The sequence below is a fragment of the Ambystoma mexicanum genome, chromosome 1p (assembly GCF_040938575.1).
Source record: "Ambystoma mexicanum isolate Mex_15411 chromosome 1p, UKY_AmexF1_1, whole genome shotgun sequence".
Taxonomy (NCBI): domain Eukaryota; kingdom Metazoa; phylum Chordata; class Amphibia; order Caudata; family Ambystomatidae; genus Ambystoma; species Ambystoma mexicanum.
The window spans coordinates 319,861,711-319,880,799 of NC_090921.1; the positions used below are offsets into that span (position 1 = coordinate 319,861,711).

Sequence of the window (19,089 nt, forward strand, 5' to 3'; positions counted from 1 at the left end):
CCATACATGGACACCACCCTCGAACATCAGAACTCTATTCGCCTAAGCACTTAGAAATGCCTGCAGTTAGTCATTTACATTCTACTATTACACAAGCCTTCAAGAAAGCAACAGAACATTTAAAGCAAGCAAAAGAGAAATACAAGAAAAATGCTGATCAACATAGAAGTGAAACTCCACAGTACCAAATTGAAGATCAGGTTTGGCTAGCTACAAAACACATACCTCTGAAAGGAACTCAGACTTTTAATCCTAGATATTTGGGACCTTACACCATTAAGGCCATTATCAACCCGGTGGTCGTCAAACTGGAATTACCCTCCAATATGCGAATTCATCCTGTCTTTCATGTTTCACTTTTAAAACCAGTTCAACCAGGAACAAGATTAACCAAACCACCAGATCCTATCTTGATAGATGGAGAACCTGAATTTGAGGTGAAAAACACCCTGGACTCCAAGGTGGTTAAATCAAAACATTTTTACTTAATCGATTGGAAAGGTTACGGGCCACAGGAAAGGTCATGGGAGCCTAGTGACCACGTTCATGCACCACGATTAGTGAAGAGATTCCACCGGGACTTCCCAGACAAACCAGGACCAAGGGGAGGAACGACTTGAGGGGGAGTGCTGTCATGATGCATACCCCCGGGCATCCAGACCACGTCCATCAGCCCGGGAGCAGGCATCATGTTGCCTTGAGAAAACCCAGCAACCCCAGTTAAGGGCTGTCTGGGTTCAGTCCTGGTGCCATAGGCGCCAGGCTCATAGGTGCACACTTACCTGATGCAGACCATGCTGCAAGAAGATCCAAACCCATGTGAGGCCTGGAAGGGACTACTTTACCTTAGGGACTATTTTGTTTCTTGGGTGTGGTCGGGGAGGAATACCTACCTGCGACTACTTTGGAGGCTATTTAAACCACGCCCAAACAGCAGCACACGCTTCGCGTTATTCTGCATCCAGCAGCGTAACGTTCACCGTGATAGCAGCAGCATCCAGCCTTCTGCCACACCCGCCTCGACCCTGGAGCACCTGGAAAGAAGGAAAGAAGCAAAGGTTAGAACAAGAGTATTACCTGATTCCGGATTCATTGCATCTTCAAACCAGAGGAAAGACTTTGTTCCACGCAGCTTTTCTTCGATCCGGCGCTGTCTCCATCTTTACATCGCCGAATCCCGGGACCTAACGGGGAGAAGAAACAACAAGGTGAGCAGAGAGAACAGACAGAGACAATCTCTTTAGCCGCCATATGCTTACCTGATTTTACTGCCGGAGGTATTATCCATCAGCACGCCATATCTTCTTATGCCGCACCTGTAAGAAAAGGAGAAAGCAGCAAGTTTAACCCTTGGCATTATTTACCGAACAGTGTTGGGTAACACCGACTTTTTACCGGAGCGCTTTCAGCAGTCAATCTTCTTATTGGGTCAAAGTTGCAAAGAGGAACTGGACAGGAGTGAATTCCAGACATTTTGAACTCTTACGAACTATATACTTACGGCTCTTCGCCAGGACCTTTTGGAGTCAGGATTCGTCTACAACTCTTCCAATATCTTCAGGCCAGTGAAGTAACTGGTCATCAACGCGCCCCTGCGTGCTTCGCAGGATGGAGGGCTCATCCTTCAAGAATATAAGGTGAGATTGCTGAGAGGTCACCGAGGTGAATAGTGGGGAGGACTGTGGGGGTGCTATCACTTGAATCGACAAGTGGCTAAATCCATCCCTCCACTTAAAGGAGAATATTTCTACGGGTCAAGCAGACAAGATTAGGAGGGCAGATCCAGTCGGTCATCGCTGCACTACGCATCACGTGGGTGGAGACCGCAGCAGTCCGGGTCCGACCGACGCCCCTGTGGGAGCCAGGTGAGCGTAATAGCGTAAAAAAAAGGGTGTCACCATTGTGGAGTCCACGGAGGCGCACTTTAAACACCAAGCGGTTCGTAAGGACCCAGATGGCCACTACTTGATGGACAAAGGGGAAATCGGGGTGCCAAGGTCATGGTAATCTCAATCTACTGCCCTAACGAGACCCAGGATCATTTTTGGGAAGGAATTAGACCCAAACTCATTGTCATTTGCTGAGGGGGCCCTGATCGTTGGGGAGACTTTAATATGGTCCTGCATCCCGAAGAAGACAAAGTGAAGGTCCTAGTAGACACCCCCCAGCAACGACGGTTAGCCGCCCACTTCCAGAAGGTTAACAATGAGCTGGGGCTTACGGACACACAGGATGGGCCAGGGATGTGTACCGCTATTCACATATTTTTCTAAAGTGCATGTTACATTCTCTAGCATCGATCACATCCTGGTAGACTCCTCACTACAAGAGAGGGTAGCCGAGTTCTCAGTGGAGACCATCCCATGGTCAAACCACGACCTGGTGAGTGTTGATAGGAGCTCCCCCCTGTTTCCAAAGGCAAAATGAGGTGGTTATGCAACAACCTTCTATTGCGTGATTAAGTACTGTCCCAAGACCTACTCACTGCGATTAAGGAATACTTTGAAATTAACAATAATGGGGAAGTTGGTCTGTTGGGGGTCTGAGAAGCCTTCAAGGCCACGATGAGGGGGATTCTCATTGGAATGGGTGCAAGGAGAAAGAGGGAGGGAGAGAGAGAATGAGGAGAAGCTACTTGGGGAAAACATTTAGGCCATCCAACCAGTGTGTAAACTGAAGTCCCAAATGTTTTCTGGGAAATGGGCGGAGCTCCAACTACTCGAAGAAATACTGAGGGTGCTAATGGCTGGCCAAATAGAACAGAAGCTGGTGTTTCTGAAACAGAAATATATGGAAAAGGGAGAAAAGGCCGATAAGATCCTAACATGGAAGTTGAGAGAACTCAGGAATTTTCGAGTAGATGCTCTGTGCCCCTCTGTTGGCCGAAAGATCCTTGAAGACCCCCAAATAGCAGAGGAATTCTGTCAGTACTATGACGCACTCTACACCTCTGAATATGATGGAGACTGGTTGAATGCCGACAGTTTCCTCAATTCCCTCCCGATACCCCCCCCCCCCCCCCCTGAAAAGGCAGATTCAATGGAGGCTCCCATCACCCCCCACACCCCTTCCCAGGCAATAATAGACACCATCAAGGGAATGAAAGGAAGGACCACTCCGGGTGACGATGGGTTTACGGTAGCATTTTACAAGCCATTCTGCTCCACCCTCGCTCCCATCATGGCCAGGTTGTTTAACAGAGCTCTAGAGTCAGGCGTCCTTCCCCAGTCAATGCTAGCAGCCCTCATAGTGGTTATTCCCAAAGAGGGTAAGGATCTGGCGCAATGCTCCTCTTACAGGCCCATTTCTCTTTTAAATACTTACGTGAAAATCTTAGCGAAACTCATGGCCAATAGACTAGCGCAGAAGAAGTCTGAGCGGTCTTCTAAGTCCTGTGAGGGCGACGGGGGCCCAACAGAAGGCAAAGCACTGCGAGTCCGGGAGCGCTGAACGGTCAGGCTCCTCGGCTGCCAGGCAGGGTGCACCTTCACCAACGCCATCAACCACGAGCCAACGCTCTGGCTCGGGGAAGAGAAAATCCGAGAACCCGGCTAAGCTTCTGGAGAGGCCCCGGTCGATCTCGAAGGATCAGGCCGAATGGTAGCGAGGCGGTGGCCCTCCCCCTAAGGGAAGGCCTCAAGCACACCCTAGGTGGTGAAGGCCTTGATCCCGGCCAAGGCCTCGATTGAGGGAGTCGCTGCGGCACTGCCAAAGCCTGTGGAGGCGACCTCGGGCCCAGATTTTCTGTGCCTCTGCGGAGGGAATCCTCTTTTAAGCCCGTCGAGAAGACCCCCGTGAAAACACCGGTGGAAAAAGAGGAGGGGGCGGTAACCGTGACGGACACAACCTCCGAGGAGGAACTGACCGAGAATTTGCAAGAGGCCCGGTCCCACGGGAGGGATCCCGACGAGGGGGTCGACGAGAGCGAGGGTGGCGACGACGAGGTTCCCGTGGAGGAGGAACTGTCGCTCCCGGCACGCCCGTCACAACCCGAGCCACAAGACAACTCGACGGCCATTTTGACGGCAATCCAAGCCTTATGCACAGAGCTAAGGACGAGACTGCCCCTACCCCCGACAGACGACCCAGCTGAGCCGGGTCCGTCGGGAAGCCCTCTAAACAAGAGGAGGAGAATGCATCTGGCTCCCCTTCAACCCTCACAGCCTTCTCAGCCTTTGTCGCCCTCCCCGGTCCCGAGGGATGACACGGGAACAGACACGGCCACGACGGGGACGGATGAAGACGGCGGCGACGACGGGACTGACCTCCCATCTCCGATTCCTTTGGGCGTCTCCTCCCGACGGAATTGGCTCCTTTCATGCCATGATTGCCAGGGCATCTGAGCTTTTTCAGCTCTGCCCCAAAGAAAAGAAGGAAGGCTTCCTCTACCAACGGCGCGAGGCCAAGAGGAAGACGGTCCTTGCGGTGCCTTTGCTGGATGACATCTGGGACGACGCCTGCCAAAAGGGACCGGTACGAGAAGAAGTACCGGGTCCCCGACGGCGCCCCTTTGTGCCTTAGGGCACAACCGACCCCGGGATTCGGTTGTCTCGGCAGCGGCCAAGAAGAAAGCAGGTGGGGGGGTGGGGCTTCGGCTTCAACTTCAACTTCCCCACAGGACGGCGAGGGAAAGAAGCTAGATGCCACGGGACAACGAGTCATCTCGTCGGCGGTGACGACGATTAAGGCGGCCAACGCCCTAGCGATCGTGGCCCGCTACGACAGGGAGTTGTGGTACAAGATCGTCCCCCTGTTGGACTTCCTCCCGGATGACAAGAGGGCAGAGGCCCTGGCGATCCTACAGGAGGGTGAGGTGGCGTCGGACCACGCCATAACTGTGGCCACGGACCTTGACGACACCGGTTTCCGCCAGTTGGGCAACAGCGTTTGCCTTCGAAGGCGGGGGTGGCTCAAGGCGACGGATTTCCGCCAAAACGTTCAAGCCAAGGTTTTGGACATGCCGTTCGACGGGAACAATCTGTTCGGAAAGACAGTGGATGAGTCACTGCAGGCCATCAAGACCGACACAGACTGCTCGGGCCTTGGGGGTTCTGCAGAAACGGCGGCCGCCCTTTCGGAACTCCGGAAGCAAGCAAGGTGCCTCCAAAGGATTTGGCGGCGGCTCTTCAACCTACCGTCAGGCCGCCCGCTCCTCGTCGCAAGAAGCCTACAGGAGACGAGGCAAGTCAGGTGGATCTCGCCGTCGTCGCCAGGGAGGCCAAGTCGGCAAGGCTGCTTCCAAGCAAGACTGAACCAGCTGTTGCGTCGGGGCCCCCACCGAAGCACCCCGGTGGGAGGCCGGCTGACGAAGTTCGTCAGCGTGTGGGAGTCCATATCCACTGACCGTTGGGTGCTGGATGCCTTGGCCCACGGGCACACTCTGGAATTTCTGAAGTGCTCCCGAATTCCTCCCGTGGCCAGGAAGGAAAACCATGTCCCTCAACTGCTGTTAGAGGAAAGGGCGATGCTCAAGAAAGGAGCCATCAAGCTCGTCCCAAAGAGGCTCCGGGGCTCCGGAGTACACTCAAGATACTTACTCGTCAGAAAGAAGACCAGAGGTTGGCGTCCCATCCTGGACTTGCATCGTCTAAACAAATCCATCAAGGCACAGAAGTTCCGGATGGTCACCCTCCAGCATGTGCTGGGCCAGCTGGAGGAAGGCGACTTCCTATCGTCGTTGGACTTGGAGGATGCGTACTTTCACATCCCCATCCTAAAAGAACACCGAATGTTTCTCAGGTTCGTAGTCCAAGGGCAGCACTACCAGTTCAAGGCCCTCCCATTCGGATTGAAGTCGCCGCCCAGGGTGTTCACCAAGTGCCTAGCACCAGTGGCGGTGCGGCTGCACCCACAGGGGATCCACGTCTACCCCTACCTAGACGACTGGCTCATCTGAGCAGGGACAAGAGAACTCGCCGTCGAACACACAGCAAAGACCGTCCGGCTGCTCACGGACCTGGGATTCTCCATCAACTTCCCCAAATCCCACCAGGTTCCGTCACAGGTCGCGCTGTTTCTGGGAGCCACGCTCGATACAGTAGCGCAGTTGGCCTCGCCGTCGAAGGAAGGAACGCTGGCCATCCTGGGCAAGGTACAGCGTCTGCCTGCCACAGACGTGGCCATAGTGAGGTCCATCAAATCCCTTCTCGGGATGATGTCCTCTTGCATCTATCTGGTGCGCCTGTGCAGGCTTCGGATGCGTCCTCTGCAGGAGTTCCTCGACGCTCGTTGGATGCAAGCGACAGGCAGCTTCGAGGACAAGATCTCACTCAACGAAGTATTCCGCCAAGCAATTCGATGGTGGGGCACCCGCGCGCATCTCGCAGCGGGCTGAGACTTTCAGACCCCAGCATACCAGGTGACGACTGATGCCTCCCTGTGGAGGGATGGGGAGCGCACACCGGAGATCTTCACGCGAGAGGTCGCTACACATCAACATACTGGAGCTCCGAGCAGTGTTCTGGGCCCTCAAGTCATTCCTCGCGTTCCTCAAGGGCAAGGTGGTGAGGATCTTCATCGACAACACCACCACGATGTTCTACATCCGGAAGCAGGGATGAACCAGATCCCCAGCCCTGTCCAAGGAAGCTCAGGATCTGTGGCACTGGGCCGTTGCGCAGGGGATGTTTCTGGTACCTTTTCATCTAGCAGGGACAAAAAACACCATCGCCGATTCACTCAGCAGGGAGCTGCGCTCGTGCCACAAGTGGGAACTATGCCAGGATCAAGTGGATCAACTCTTCCGGTGATGGGGCAAACCCCAAATCGACCTGTTCGCGACGGCAACGAACTCCAAGTGCCAGCAGGTTCCCCCAGCCGAGGAGCATGGGCGATGCTTTCTTGTTCCCCTGGGACAGCCTGTTCCTGTATGCGTTCCCTCCGTTGCCGTTGCTACTGAGGCTCATCAACCAACTCGGTGCAGGATGATCCTCGTTGATATGGTTCCTGGACCTTCTGGACTTGTCAGCGTCCCCACCAGTCAAACTGTCGACGGACGCAGATCTTCTCTCCAGAGAAGGAGGCGCCATTCTTCATCACGACCCAGAGTCACTGAACCTGCAGGCCTGGCTTCTGCAGCACTAGAGTTTGGAGGGTATGATATCCCGGCTGACTGCAGAGAGGTTCTTGCAAAGGCCAGGGCGTCCTCAACTCTCAAGTGCTATGGACACAAGTGGAAGAGGTTCTCTGTCTGGTGCCATACACAGAAGATTAAGCCTCTACGGATTACAGCCCCTCAAGGGCTACCGTACTTACTGTCGCTGGCCAAAGCTGGACTAGGTCATGCTTCCATCAAGATACAGCTGGCAGCGATTTCCCGATACACCAGAACTGCAGGACGGTCGTCCCTGTGGTCTCATCGCCTGGTGAAGGAGTTTATGAAAGGACTGTTCCGATTGTTCCCGCCGGTGAAGGCTCCAGCCCCGGCGTGGGAACTCAACATGGTGCTGACCAGGGTCATGGGCCCACCATTCGAGCCCTTGCATTCGGCTCCGTTGAAGTTCCTGTCGTGGAAGACAGCGTTCCTTGTGGCCATCACCTCTGCACGACGCGTGGGAAAGATTCAGGCCCTTTCCTGCAAACCTCCATACTTCTCTTTCCACGAGACAAGTATGGTGCTGAGGACGCACCCCTCTTTCATGCCCAAGGTGCCGTTTGACTTCCATCTCAACGAGCCCTTGGTGTTACCAGTCTTTTTCCCGTCCCCCTCGTCGCTGGCAGAGAGGACTTTGCACTCGCTGGATGTAGCTAGAGCGCTGAAGTTCTACGTGGACCGAACAAAGAGTTTTTTGAAGACATCACAGCTGTTTGTGAACTTTGGACCTGTGAACCAAGGGAAGGCTTCCATTTCCAGATGGGGCTCTCCGGCTGCATCATGCACTGTCATCGGTTGGCCAACCGAGAGCCCATTCGACCAGAGCAATCGCTGCTACCACGGCGTTCTTGTCTGGTGTGCCGCTGCTGGACTTCTGCAGGGCTGCTACGTGGAGGTCGACGCACACCTTCACGAGATTCTACTGCGTCAACCGGGATTCCAGGGAGGAGTCCAGAGTCAGCCAAGCAGTGCTGCGCAACCTGTTCGCTTAAGGTGAGCCTGGTGAGGAGGTAAGAGATGCTTAATATTGAGTTGATGAAATGCTTAATGTTGAGCCTTGCCACCTCCCGTGGTTGTGCATGTGTGTACTGCTATGTATTCTTATATTCATGAGCATGTGAATCCATGCCAGACCCCATGCTGGAGAAGGAACAAGTTACTTACCTGTAACTGTTGTTCGAGGGGATTGGGTCCTCCGACGTATTCCATATCTATGACAGTAATCGCCACAGCTGTGCTGCTTCGGAAAATCTGCGTCCTGCATCGATGATGTCGATACGCCATCCTCGAGGACCTCCTCTGACGGCTGACGTCACCAGATGTTATAAGTAGAACGCACGACGCCCGTAACCTCAGTTCCGTTTTTTACGTGAACTTGTTCGCTTCGGAGATCTCAGCGAGCCTCGACTCTTTGGAGTTTCTGTTCTTTCGGTTCTTTGAACCTGTTCGTTTGTGAAGTGTATCGGGATGGCTTCCTCTTCTTCCAGCCCGCGTCCGGGCTTGAAGTGTGGGGGCTGCGGGTCCAAGATGTCGGTGACAGACTCGCACGACGCCTGCCTCTGGTGCCTCTGGTTCCTCGGGGAGGCCCACGACACGGATGATTGTGTCGACTGCCAGTCGCTTACGTCCAAGGCCTTGCAGGAACGTAAGAAGAAGCTGTCGGTCGGTAAGGTGTCCAAGTCCCGAAAGGCGAGGTCCAGTGGGCTTTTGACGGACGATTCGAGGGGCGACTCTCTACATCGTAGTCGTAAATCTAGGGGGGTCTCAGTCCCGGAGTGGGTCCCGCCACTTCTCTGCCTCTTCGAGGCACTCCCGGAAGCGCCGTCATCGGTTCCTTCCCCGTCCTCATCCGAGGACTCCGCCTGTCGGCGGGTTTCTTATCCCACGTAGCGTTCCTCTCCGGAGGAATGGGCTTCCTTCGGGAAGAAAATGTTGGCGATTCTTGAATCGCAGGGCTCCGGATCGTCCGCGCCTCTGGGAGGGGTCGGTCGTGATTGTACTGGAGATACAGCTCGTACGCCTTCGGTCTCGGGTGGTCGGCACGATTCGCGGGATAGGTCCCGCTCGAACAAGGAGAATCGTTCCAGTCATGCCCGTTCCAGGTCCCGGTCCTCGACACGCTCGAGCCTGTGTGCACCTGTGAAGTCTTCGAAGATGTCGACGCCGGTGGCGCCGAGGTCGTCGACGGACTCTCTCGAGGCTCCGCCTCCGCGGAAGTCGTCGACGCTATCGGCGCCCAGGCTGTCGAAGGACACGCTCGGGGCTCCGCCATCGAGGTGTGTGTTGAAGACGTCGACGCTGTCGGCGCCGCGCTCGACGTCGACACCGTTTCCCTCGACGCCTTTCGAGGCTGTGGTGTCGGAGGTACCCCGTGGCAATGGGGACCACCCTAGAAAGGCTCTGACCAAGGCAAAACATGTCTTTCTCCCTTATTCAATGCCCACTTTCCAGCCTATGGAGTATATTTCTGAGGTGGAAGAGGGTTCTGAAGATGGGTTGGTTCCGGACACGGTACCAGATGAGATTCTTTCTAGTCATAGCCAGATTGAGGACTTGCGTCAGTCACTGCATGACGCCAGTGGTCTGGACACCTCGCCGGAGGTGGAGTTCTGTAGGCCTGAGCCTGGCACCCCTTGCAGAGTCATACCGGCGCTTTATGTGAGGGTCACGGACTACTTGGTGTGGTCAGCTCCCCCAGTTGATTTTGTGCAGGATGACCTGACGGATATCCTCGACCAAGGTCCACCCACTGACCCGGTACTGCCATTCCATATGGCTGTGCAAAGAAGGGTGACAGCGGCTTGGACTGCTCCAGAGAGTCTCCCAGCAGTGGGCAAGTCTTTGCCGTGAAAATACCGCCCAGCCAGTAGTGACCCCTGCCACTTGGCCACGCACCCCACTCCGGAGAGTTTGGTGGTGCAGGCGGTTACGGCCCCAGCAAAGCAGGCGTCGTATCCTACCATCCCTCCTGATGGGGACGACAAGTGTTTTGATGGCTGGGCGAAGAAAGTGTTTTCTTCAGGGGGTATGGCTCTTCAGGCGGCCAACTCCGTATGTGCCTTGTCACGTTTCACGCACACTCTGTGGAACTGTATTCCCTTAGCCGGTGAACATATTCCCGAATTGGACGAACGGGATGGTTTTCTTGCTATTATTCATGATGGCAAGGATGCCATGTGTGAGTCCGTTCAGTCGGGTTTGGACATGGCAGACTGTGTCAGCCGGTCCATGTCGGCGAGCACTGTAATACGCAGGTTTGCGTGGTTGAAGAAGTCGGGGTTTGCTCCTGATGTGCAAGCCATGCTCCTCAACATGCCCTTTGATGGTGAACATCTTTTTGGCAGCAAGGCTGACGAGAGCCTTGAGAGATTGCAGACCTCCAAAGCTGCAGTGAAGTCGTTGGGCGCTGCAGTCCGCCAACCTCTGCCTTTTTGCCCTAGGGGACAGCAGTTGAGGGGAGGTTCCTTTCGTTATTATTCATCCTTTAGTAAAGCGAGAGGAGCTGCAAGTGAAAGGGGCAACCGTAGGAGTGCCAGAGGTGGAAAACAAGGTACTCGAGGTGCCAAGGCCGCGCCAGCTATTGCCTCTTTGCCCTCAGGCAACGCTGCAGCCGCTTCTGCTCAGTCATGAGGCCCATGCTTCGCCGGATGGGGGAAGGCTGGCGCAGCATCTTGGAGAATGGCGTGCCATTACTTCAGATGTGTGGGTTCTGGAGATCATAGCCCACGGCTACTGTCTTCCTTTCCGGCAGAGGCCTCACGACAATCCACCAGGGAATCTTTGAAGAGTCCGGATCCGCTCCTTGCGCAGGAAATTCAATCCCTGCTGGAGAAAGGCACCATAGAGCTGGCGCCTGTAGCGGAGAGGAACAAGGGATGGTATTCCCCTTATTTTTTGATTTCAAAGAAAGACGGGGGATTGAGACCCATCGTGGACTTGCGCGGTATGAACAAACTCCTCATGAAGGACAAGTTCAAGGTGGTTACTCTCTCTCGAGTCCTCCAGACCCTTCAACTTCAGGACTCATTGGTGTCTCTCGACCTCAAGGACGCTTATTTTCATGTGCCGATCCATCCCAAGCAGAAGTACCTGAGGTTTGCGGTTGGCGACTCGCACTTTCAGTTTCGGGTCCTGCTGTTCGGATTGACCTCCGCCCTGAGGGTCTTCACCAAGCTCATGGTAGTGGTGGCAGCGCGCTCAGGAAAGGGGGGATTTACGTCTACCCCTAACTGGACGATTGGTTGATCAGGGCGTGCTCTCCCAAGCAGGTCCTGGATCATCTGTCCGTCACCTGCCAATGCCTTCAGACTGGGCTTCTCCTTCAACTTAAAGAAGTGCCACTTGACGCCAACTCAGCGGCTCCAGTACATCGGAGCAGTGCTCGACACGTCCCTGGGGCAGTGTTTTCCTCCCCAGGTGAGGGCTCACCACATTCAGCAGATGGTGCACAAGTTTCAACATGCCCAGAGTCTCCAAGCGTTCGAGTTCTTGAGGTTGCTCGGCCTCATGGCATCCTGCATTCTTCTGGTGCCAGAGGCCAGGTTGCGAATGAGATCTATGCAATGGGCTCTCAAGCTCCAGTGGTCAGTCCTCCGGCAGGATGTCGGACCCCGTTCAGGTGCCACCCTCGGTCGCCCAGGACCTTCTATGGTGGGCTGTGGTAGGCAATCTGATGGGGGTGTGGGGGCGGCTCCGTTTTGGCTACCCTGGCCGGAGGTGATGATCGTGACGGACGCATCGCTCACGGGATGGGGAGTGCATGACAATGAGTTGACAGTCGGCAGTCGTTGGTCTTCGTCGGAGTCCAGACTCCTTATCAATCTGTTGGAGCGGAGGGCCGTCAGGCTTGCCCTGAAGGCTTTTCTGCCGACTGTCCGAGGAAAGGATGTCCTGATTCTGACGGACAACACGGTGGCCATGCACTACCTCAACAAAAAAGGGGGGTGGGACAGGGTCACTCCTTGTGTGCAGGGAGGCAATGCATCTCTGGTTCTGGGCCATCCAGCAGGAAATTTTGATCTCGGCAGTTCATCTGGCCCGAGACGAAAACGAGACGGCGGACGCTCTGAGCAGGCAGAGCACGATCTCTCATGAGTGGGAGCTGGCTCAGGAGATTCTCCTGGAGATCTTCGCCCTTTGGGGGACCCCTCAAGTAGATCTCTTAGCCTCCAGAGTCAACCGGAAGTGAGGGAGGTACTGCTCACGGGAATTTCCTCCAAGAGGAGCCTTAGGAGACATGTTTGTGGTGGAGTGGTCATTCCCACTGCGGTACGCGTTTCCTCCAGTCCCCGTCATCCCGCAAGTGCTGCAGAGGTTTCAGAGGTTTGGTTCCTGGATGATCCTCATTGCTCCGGCATGGGCCAGGAGGACCTGGTACCCGGACCTTCTCGACTTGTCCATCTGCCCCCCACGTCGTTTTCCCTACCGAGACGATCTGCTCTCACGGGAGGGGGGGGGGGTCAGGTTCTCCATCCAGAGGTCAGTTCCCTCAACATTCACAATTGGCTTCTGAAAAGTTGAGGTATAAGGATTGGCACCTCCCTGAAGATGTGATGGAGGTGTTGCTTTCGGCCAGACCGCCGGCAACAAAGTCCCTGTACCGTTGCCGTTGGTGCAGGGTTCAAAATGTGGATTCTTTTTCATGTGACATTCCTGTCATTCTGTCTTTTTTGCTTTCTTGAGCCTGCAAGTAGGTACCATTAAAGGTTACCTGGCGGCGCTGTCTATATTTAAGCACTCGTCTGAGGAGAGTTCTTATTTTTAAATCCCTTTAATTTCTCAGTTTCTGAAAGGGCTCACTAATGTGTTCCCTCCGTCACCTTTCCAGGTGCCCGGTTGGGATCTGAACCTTGTTCTCAAGTTTCTAATGGGTGCTCCGTTTGAGCCTTTGCATTCCTGCCCTTTGAGACTGTTAACTCTTAAAACTGTGTTTTTAGTTGCAGTCACTTCCGCTCGCAGAGTGAGTGAGTTACAGGCACTTTCAGTTAAGCCACCCGTCACTGTTTCACAAGGACAGGATTGTCCTTAGAGTTCATCCTTCGTTTCTTCCGGAGGTGGTGTCGGAATTTCATTTAAGCCACAAGGTTATTCTTCCTGCATTTTATCCTCCTCTGCATCCTGGTAAGGACGAGGAGAGGCTCCATAGGCTGAATCCTAGGAGAGCTTTAAGCGTTTATATTTCACGCATGTCTCGGGTCAGAGTGGACGATCAACTCTTTATTGGATACGCTGGAAGGCGTTTGGGACAAGCTGTTACTAAGCAGACTTTGTCTCGATGGATCATCTTGGCAATTTCCGAATGTTACCGCTTGGCGGGTAAGGGCCCTCCGGTAGGCTTACATGCGCATTCTACCAGGGGTATGGCTGCCTCTACTGCCCTACAGGGGGGTGTTCCTATTCGTAACATCTGTGATGCAGCCACCTGGGCTTCGGTCCATAATTTTGTACGTCACTACTCCCTCGATTCTATCTGGGGGCAGGATCTGGCCTTTGGCAAGGCGGTCCTTTACTCTGCACTTTGATTGGGCATTCTAAATTTGTATATTCTAAATTCTTTTCCCACCTCCTTACGTTCGTACTGCTTTGGGAGTCTTTCATATATATGGAATACGTCGGAGGACCCAATCCCCTCGAAGAAAAAGGTTCCTTTCTTACCTGGTAATGTTCTTTCGATGGGGTGGTCCGACGACGTATTCCATATCGCTCCCTCCCTGCCTACCCCGCTACAGAATTTCTTATGCGATTGCAGCTTACTTTTCCGCAAGGCTTTCTGTGGTCATGCTGGCAGAAGATTGGTGCCACACGTTCTGGGAAAAAACTGCAACTGAGGCTACGGGCGTTGTGCGTCCTACTTCTAACATCTGGTGATGTTGACCGTCGGAGGAGGTCCTAGAGGACGGCGTATCGACATAATCGACCCAGGACGCAGACGCCGAAAGATTTTCCGAAGCAGCACAGCTGTGGTGATTACTGTCATAGATATGGAATACGTAGTCGGACCATCCCATCGAAAGAACGTTACCAGGTAAGAAAGTAACTTGTTCTTCTCCAGCATGGGTCTGGCATGGATTCACATGGGAACCCTCCATCCTACCCCTCTGCGGCTCTTCACTTGGTCATACTGCCACTTTACGTGCTACCAAATCTGAGGATGGCTGCCAGGGGCGGGGCTTAGGCAGAGGGCAGTCATTGGCTGGGGGCAGTATGACCCAGAGGCCAGTGATTGGTTACTACTAAGAAAGACAGATCAGAAACGAAACTGATACTGATTTTTTTCTTTACCGAGGATTCACAGCCTGACGACGGGGAATATTCATGAGCATGTGAATCCATGCCATACCCATGCTGGAGAACAACAGTTACAGGTAAGTAACTTGTCCTTCGACCTCCATCTAAAAAACTGTTATGGGAGTCTATCTAAGATGAGAAATCCTTGGGAGGACACAATCCATTATACTTCTCTGTTTAAACGCCCATACAGGTTATCTGTCCTCCAGTCGGCTGAGCAGAAAGAGGAAAAACTAGGAACTGAGGCAACGCGTGCAGTGCGTGCTATTAACACTGTCCTCAGTCACGTCCAAATGTGGGAATAACCGTCAATGGACATCAACTCAGTGCCACACAGTGGTCTCTGCTGTCAATTTTATTTTCGAGACTGCAGAGAAAGATATCGAAATATCTAAGACGAGGAATCCATGGAAGGAAAATCCATCAGAAAGAACATTATCAGGAATAAGTAATTTGTTGTTCCTCTCATTGTGAGGAAGAAGGGGAGCCATCCCTGGGTCGGGTAGAGCTGTGCCTTCTTCTGCTGCTCTTGGTATTAATTGGGAAAATGGTGCTGGCCCTCTGAAGTGGTGGGGAGGGTGTGGAAAGTACTCCTGTAGGGCACTTACGTCTTCCCCATAGTGTTTCTGGTACTAAATCAGTTTGTGTGGTTCCTTGGGTTTTTGGGAGACATTGTCCTGCTCTTCCAGGACAGTTGAGTGGTGGGGGGAGTCTAGGTAACCTGGATTAGGGTTATGGTCTCTTGTGTTTCTGGAATTGGGGAACACAGTTAGCAACTACCTTGGTCTTCCTGCTACCAAATACATGTTTGACCCTTACGGCCTAGGTTTTCATTTGGACCAAGTGTGGAATTCTATAAGTCATAGTGATTGACTCGGGGCATTTTTGTACTGAGCTGAGGGACTAGGCCTAGGTTTACGGTATGTCTCGAGGGCCTGGGGATGTCATCTCCAGGTTCATTTGATGCTGAACTTGAGGTCACTTTGTCACAGAATTGAATGCCAGTACCTTGGTGCGATAAAATGGGCATATAACTGGCAAGTGGTGTGAGTATTTGGACATCTAAATGGTGGGAGTACTGAGTTCAATATGCGGGCAATAGCCTGTAATTATGTGTAACCAATACATTGATAATTGTGATGCCTGTTGTATCATGCAAGTACATGGGCATATTGTTGCAATACTAGTTAGATGGTCTGAGAATCTGCCTCCGGAACCTTCCCTCCACCCCCAGGGGAGTATCTAAGACACCCCAAGCAGGGGCTGTGGTAGCAGTAGGGGTAGAGAAAAGCATGTACATGTCACTGTGCAGCAGTAAAGACATCAGGCAACAACCCCTGCAGTGCTCTAAATTGCCAACACAGGAGAGGTCTACCAATGTCACATTTATATCGCTAGTCCACTGCTCACACCTTCCAGTAACCATTGGTGTGTTTTAATAGACATGTAGCTTGTAGAACACATCAATACACAGTAGTTTAAATAGAAGCCCCACACTTAAGTGCATGTTCAAATACTTATCACTCAGGAATGCTTCTTACGCTCTCATGTAAAAAAAGTCTTTTAATTATGAGAAAGATGTGAATAAAGAAATATTGCCATTATTATCAGTATACACAATTCACTTAACATGCAAAAAGTCATTAATGAAAAAGCGGAAATCCTTGTGCTTGCTTGGGAATATCCACAATTCAAGGAAAAATTGAAAGTCCCAAAAAATTAAAGATCAACCTATTAATACACCATGATGTTTTCATCAAAACATAATTAAATGTTCTTTGTGGTCATGGTGCCAGCATATAGCATATAGCCAGTCCAGAATAAGTTGTCTGCTCTTTAGGTAGTGAGCTGATTTGGCTTGGTGGTTAAAAACAGAATTCTTCCCCAAGCAGTTCAAACCAGATGCAAGTTCTGTTCAAAAGTGAATAGGAAGTCCTTTAGTGCATCACAATGCTTCAAAACAGCCAGAAGCCATCTTGGAGACTTTAAGACCCAGTTATACAAAAAAGAGGGAGTTCCCCCCCTCTCCCTTCACCCACCCCAACTGGAAAACTGCGTACTTTCTCTCCAGCCAGCCTTGTGTGTCTGCCCCTCATCCTCTTGCCAGCTGCGTCACCCCAAACAGCTTTGTGCAGGGCCTGAAACTTGTTCTGTATATACTGTTCCGGCATTCCCTGTTCCACGCCCACAAGCCCCAAAGTTCATCCAGCACTGAAAATCTTCCTAAACGAAAATATCTGCTAAAAACATCTTTTTTTTACGACACAAGCTTCATTCGCCACTAGGAATCTTTCCAACAAAAGCCTCAGCGGAGTACATCGATCCTGTGTAAAACTACAGAAAAGACTGCATTTTGTAGTTTTTCTGCTTCTTCCACAATGCCTGCAGCTATCTGTTTTTTAGAAGTACATTTGGCACGCATCCCAGAAAGGTCCTAAAAGCAATGAACAGCTATGTTTACACAAAGGAATCTTGGTGTACCCGATGCGAGTTTGGTGGCACCCAGCCCGGACTATAGAAAAGAAATTGAATGTACTGCACAAAAGCATATCTTGCAGCTTGCATTTTACTAATTATGAACGCTTTAATGCTTTCGTACCTTGGCTTTTGCTATGGGTCAAAATTGTCACTAATAACCATGGCTGACATGGGTAGACACAAAGTTACATGGCTGTGTGATAGTCAATAACGGGTGACAAAATATATTCTTGCTATATGAAAGACTAGACTAATGGCATTGTGATTGCTCGTATCATTGCTTATCTCTTGGGTTTGGCAAAACTGGGACAGGAGCAGGTTTCTGCAGCATGAACCAGTTATAAATTCATATGCTGTGCTTAATCATGCCATCTAGCTTTTGGGTTTGGACATTGCATCTTGTGTTTTCATTAAAAATATGTGCGTGTCTATCATTAGTTATGTCTAGAATGACATTCAGTGATGTCGATCTTATGCCCACCTTGCCACCCTCACACATTTGTATCATCTCCAAACTGCTTTGTTACTTATATCCGTTAACAGTTGTGCATAGTTTTTGGACACCAGGACCTTGCTTTGTATATCAATAATCGATTCTCTTTACAGCGAGGTCTCCGAAAAGTGTGCAAGTGGAAATGTTGATATATTGTGTCCTCTATATTGCAGGAGTATGTGTGGGAAGCCTCTCATTACCTCGTCCAACAGGTATTCAGTGGACTGAAAGAAATGTTTTCAGGGACTCGAGAGATCCAGGTAACTGATAGAATTTGTCTCACTCCTCTTTACAACGTTAATCCTTTTTATGAGATGCCTCCACCATCTGTGGCTTTCTTCTTTCTGAAAGGTTGCCTCATACTTTCTAGCACCACCTTATTGCATGACTATTGCATAAACGGTGTTGGGTCTTTCGCCCGCGATCTGTTGATAGCAGGCAAAAATGACTGGCCTGCCCCATGCAAGTGTGTGCAGTGGTATACAGGGGGTGGCACTGAAGAAGGAATTCATTTTGTGAGTGTGTGAACATGCATGCATGCGTGTGTCTGTGGGGCTTGAGGGAGGGTAGGAGCAGGGGAATTGGGGGATGAATCTCCCCAAGTGAGAATGGTAGGTGACCGGCTCTGAGGAGAGTTCAGGATTAAAATCCCCTGAAATTGTTATAATCACACCTGTTGGAGGCCGCACAAAATTGGCTTAAAAAAACAGACGTATTTTCACCAAAATGCCAGGGGTAGCGGAAGTGACATCCCATGACCCTTGACCTCTGGTGACCTCACTGAAAGTGATGTCATTTGGCCCCAACCACAAGTGACATCGCAGGAAGCGATGGGACACAACCTTTCACCCCTTGACAAAACGGGAAGTGACATCATATAGCATTATTTCTAAGTGCACTACAAAAAATATGGTTATGATATCACTGTAAAGTGAAATACATTTCATACAAGAATGGATCACCGTATATATCGTTAATATCAGTGCATATAGGCCCATATTACCAAATTACTGTGAATGCAAGCAGACGTCAAACAATGTGTTATTATATAGCACTTAAGCTTAAATGCTTCATATAGAACAAAGATGCATACAATATCACCCAACCTGTGTCGGTACTCCTTTATCAACTTCAGCAAGATGAAAGGTTGTGTTGACCTTGCTGAGAGTCTAACCGGCAACCTGCAGATCTCTCACTCTCTCACTCAAAACCAGCCACTCCTGAAACAAAGAACCACATGCTGGTGGCCACAGTCCAGGAGCCTCAATTTTAAAGATTTTGTTTGTACATTTTTTTTATTTTTAGCGGTTGCAAGGGAGACTACAGGCAACATATAAATGACGTCCCTGCTAAAAAAAAAAACTCTTTTTTTTCAGTGCGGCTTTCAACAGTCAGGATTATGACATAGAACCTAGCCTTATACAGAATATCTGCTTCTCATTACTTACCAACTGCTTGGAAACATGCACATTCTTGTGGCGAGTCCTGAAAGTCCTCAAGCAGCCATATGGGACTCTCGATGGCAATGTGCTTCCCTATTGCTGTTATATGCTTCTCCAGCATTGGATCGATCATTCATGGATTCACATGCTCTTGAATAATTCCCGTCGTCCAGCTGAGAATCCTCAGGAACATTAAAGCAGTTTACCATTACATTTCTAAACTGCTTTTCATTTTAGTGCTTCGTTATAGTCGTACTTTTTTTCAATATTGTCACTCTACACGCGTTTCACCTTTC

At 51.4% G+C, this 19,089-nt stretch overlaps 1 protein-coding gene across 5 annotated transcripts in view; it reads left to right on the forward strand.

Moving 5' to 3' along the window:
- The window catches only part of POLRMT (RNA polymerase mitochondrial), an 886,091-nt gene that overhangs the window by 658,419 nt on the left and 208,583 nt on the right, over window positions 1-19,089 (forward strand). For all 5 annotated transcript variants that reach the window (XR_011303298.1, XM_069647859.1, XM_069647870.1 and 2 more), the window contains one exon: window positions 17,525-17,611. Coding sequence is in view for 4 of the 5 variants with exons in the window: in XM_069647859.1 (XP_069503960.1) it covers window positions 17,525-17,611 (87 nt within the window). In the remaining variant the exon portion in view is untranslated. The remainder of the gene's footprint in view (window positions 1-17,524; window positions 17,612-19,089) is intronic.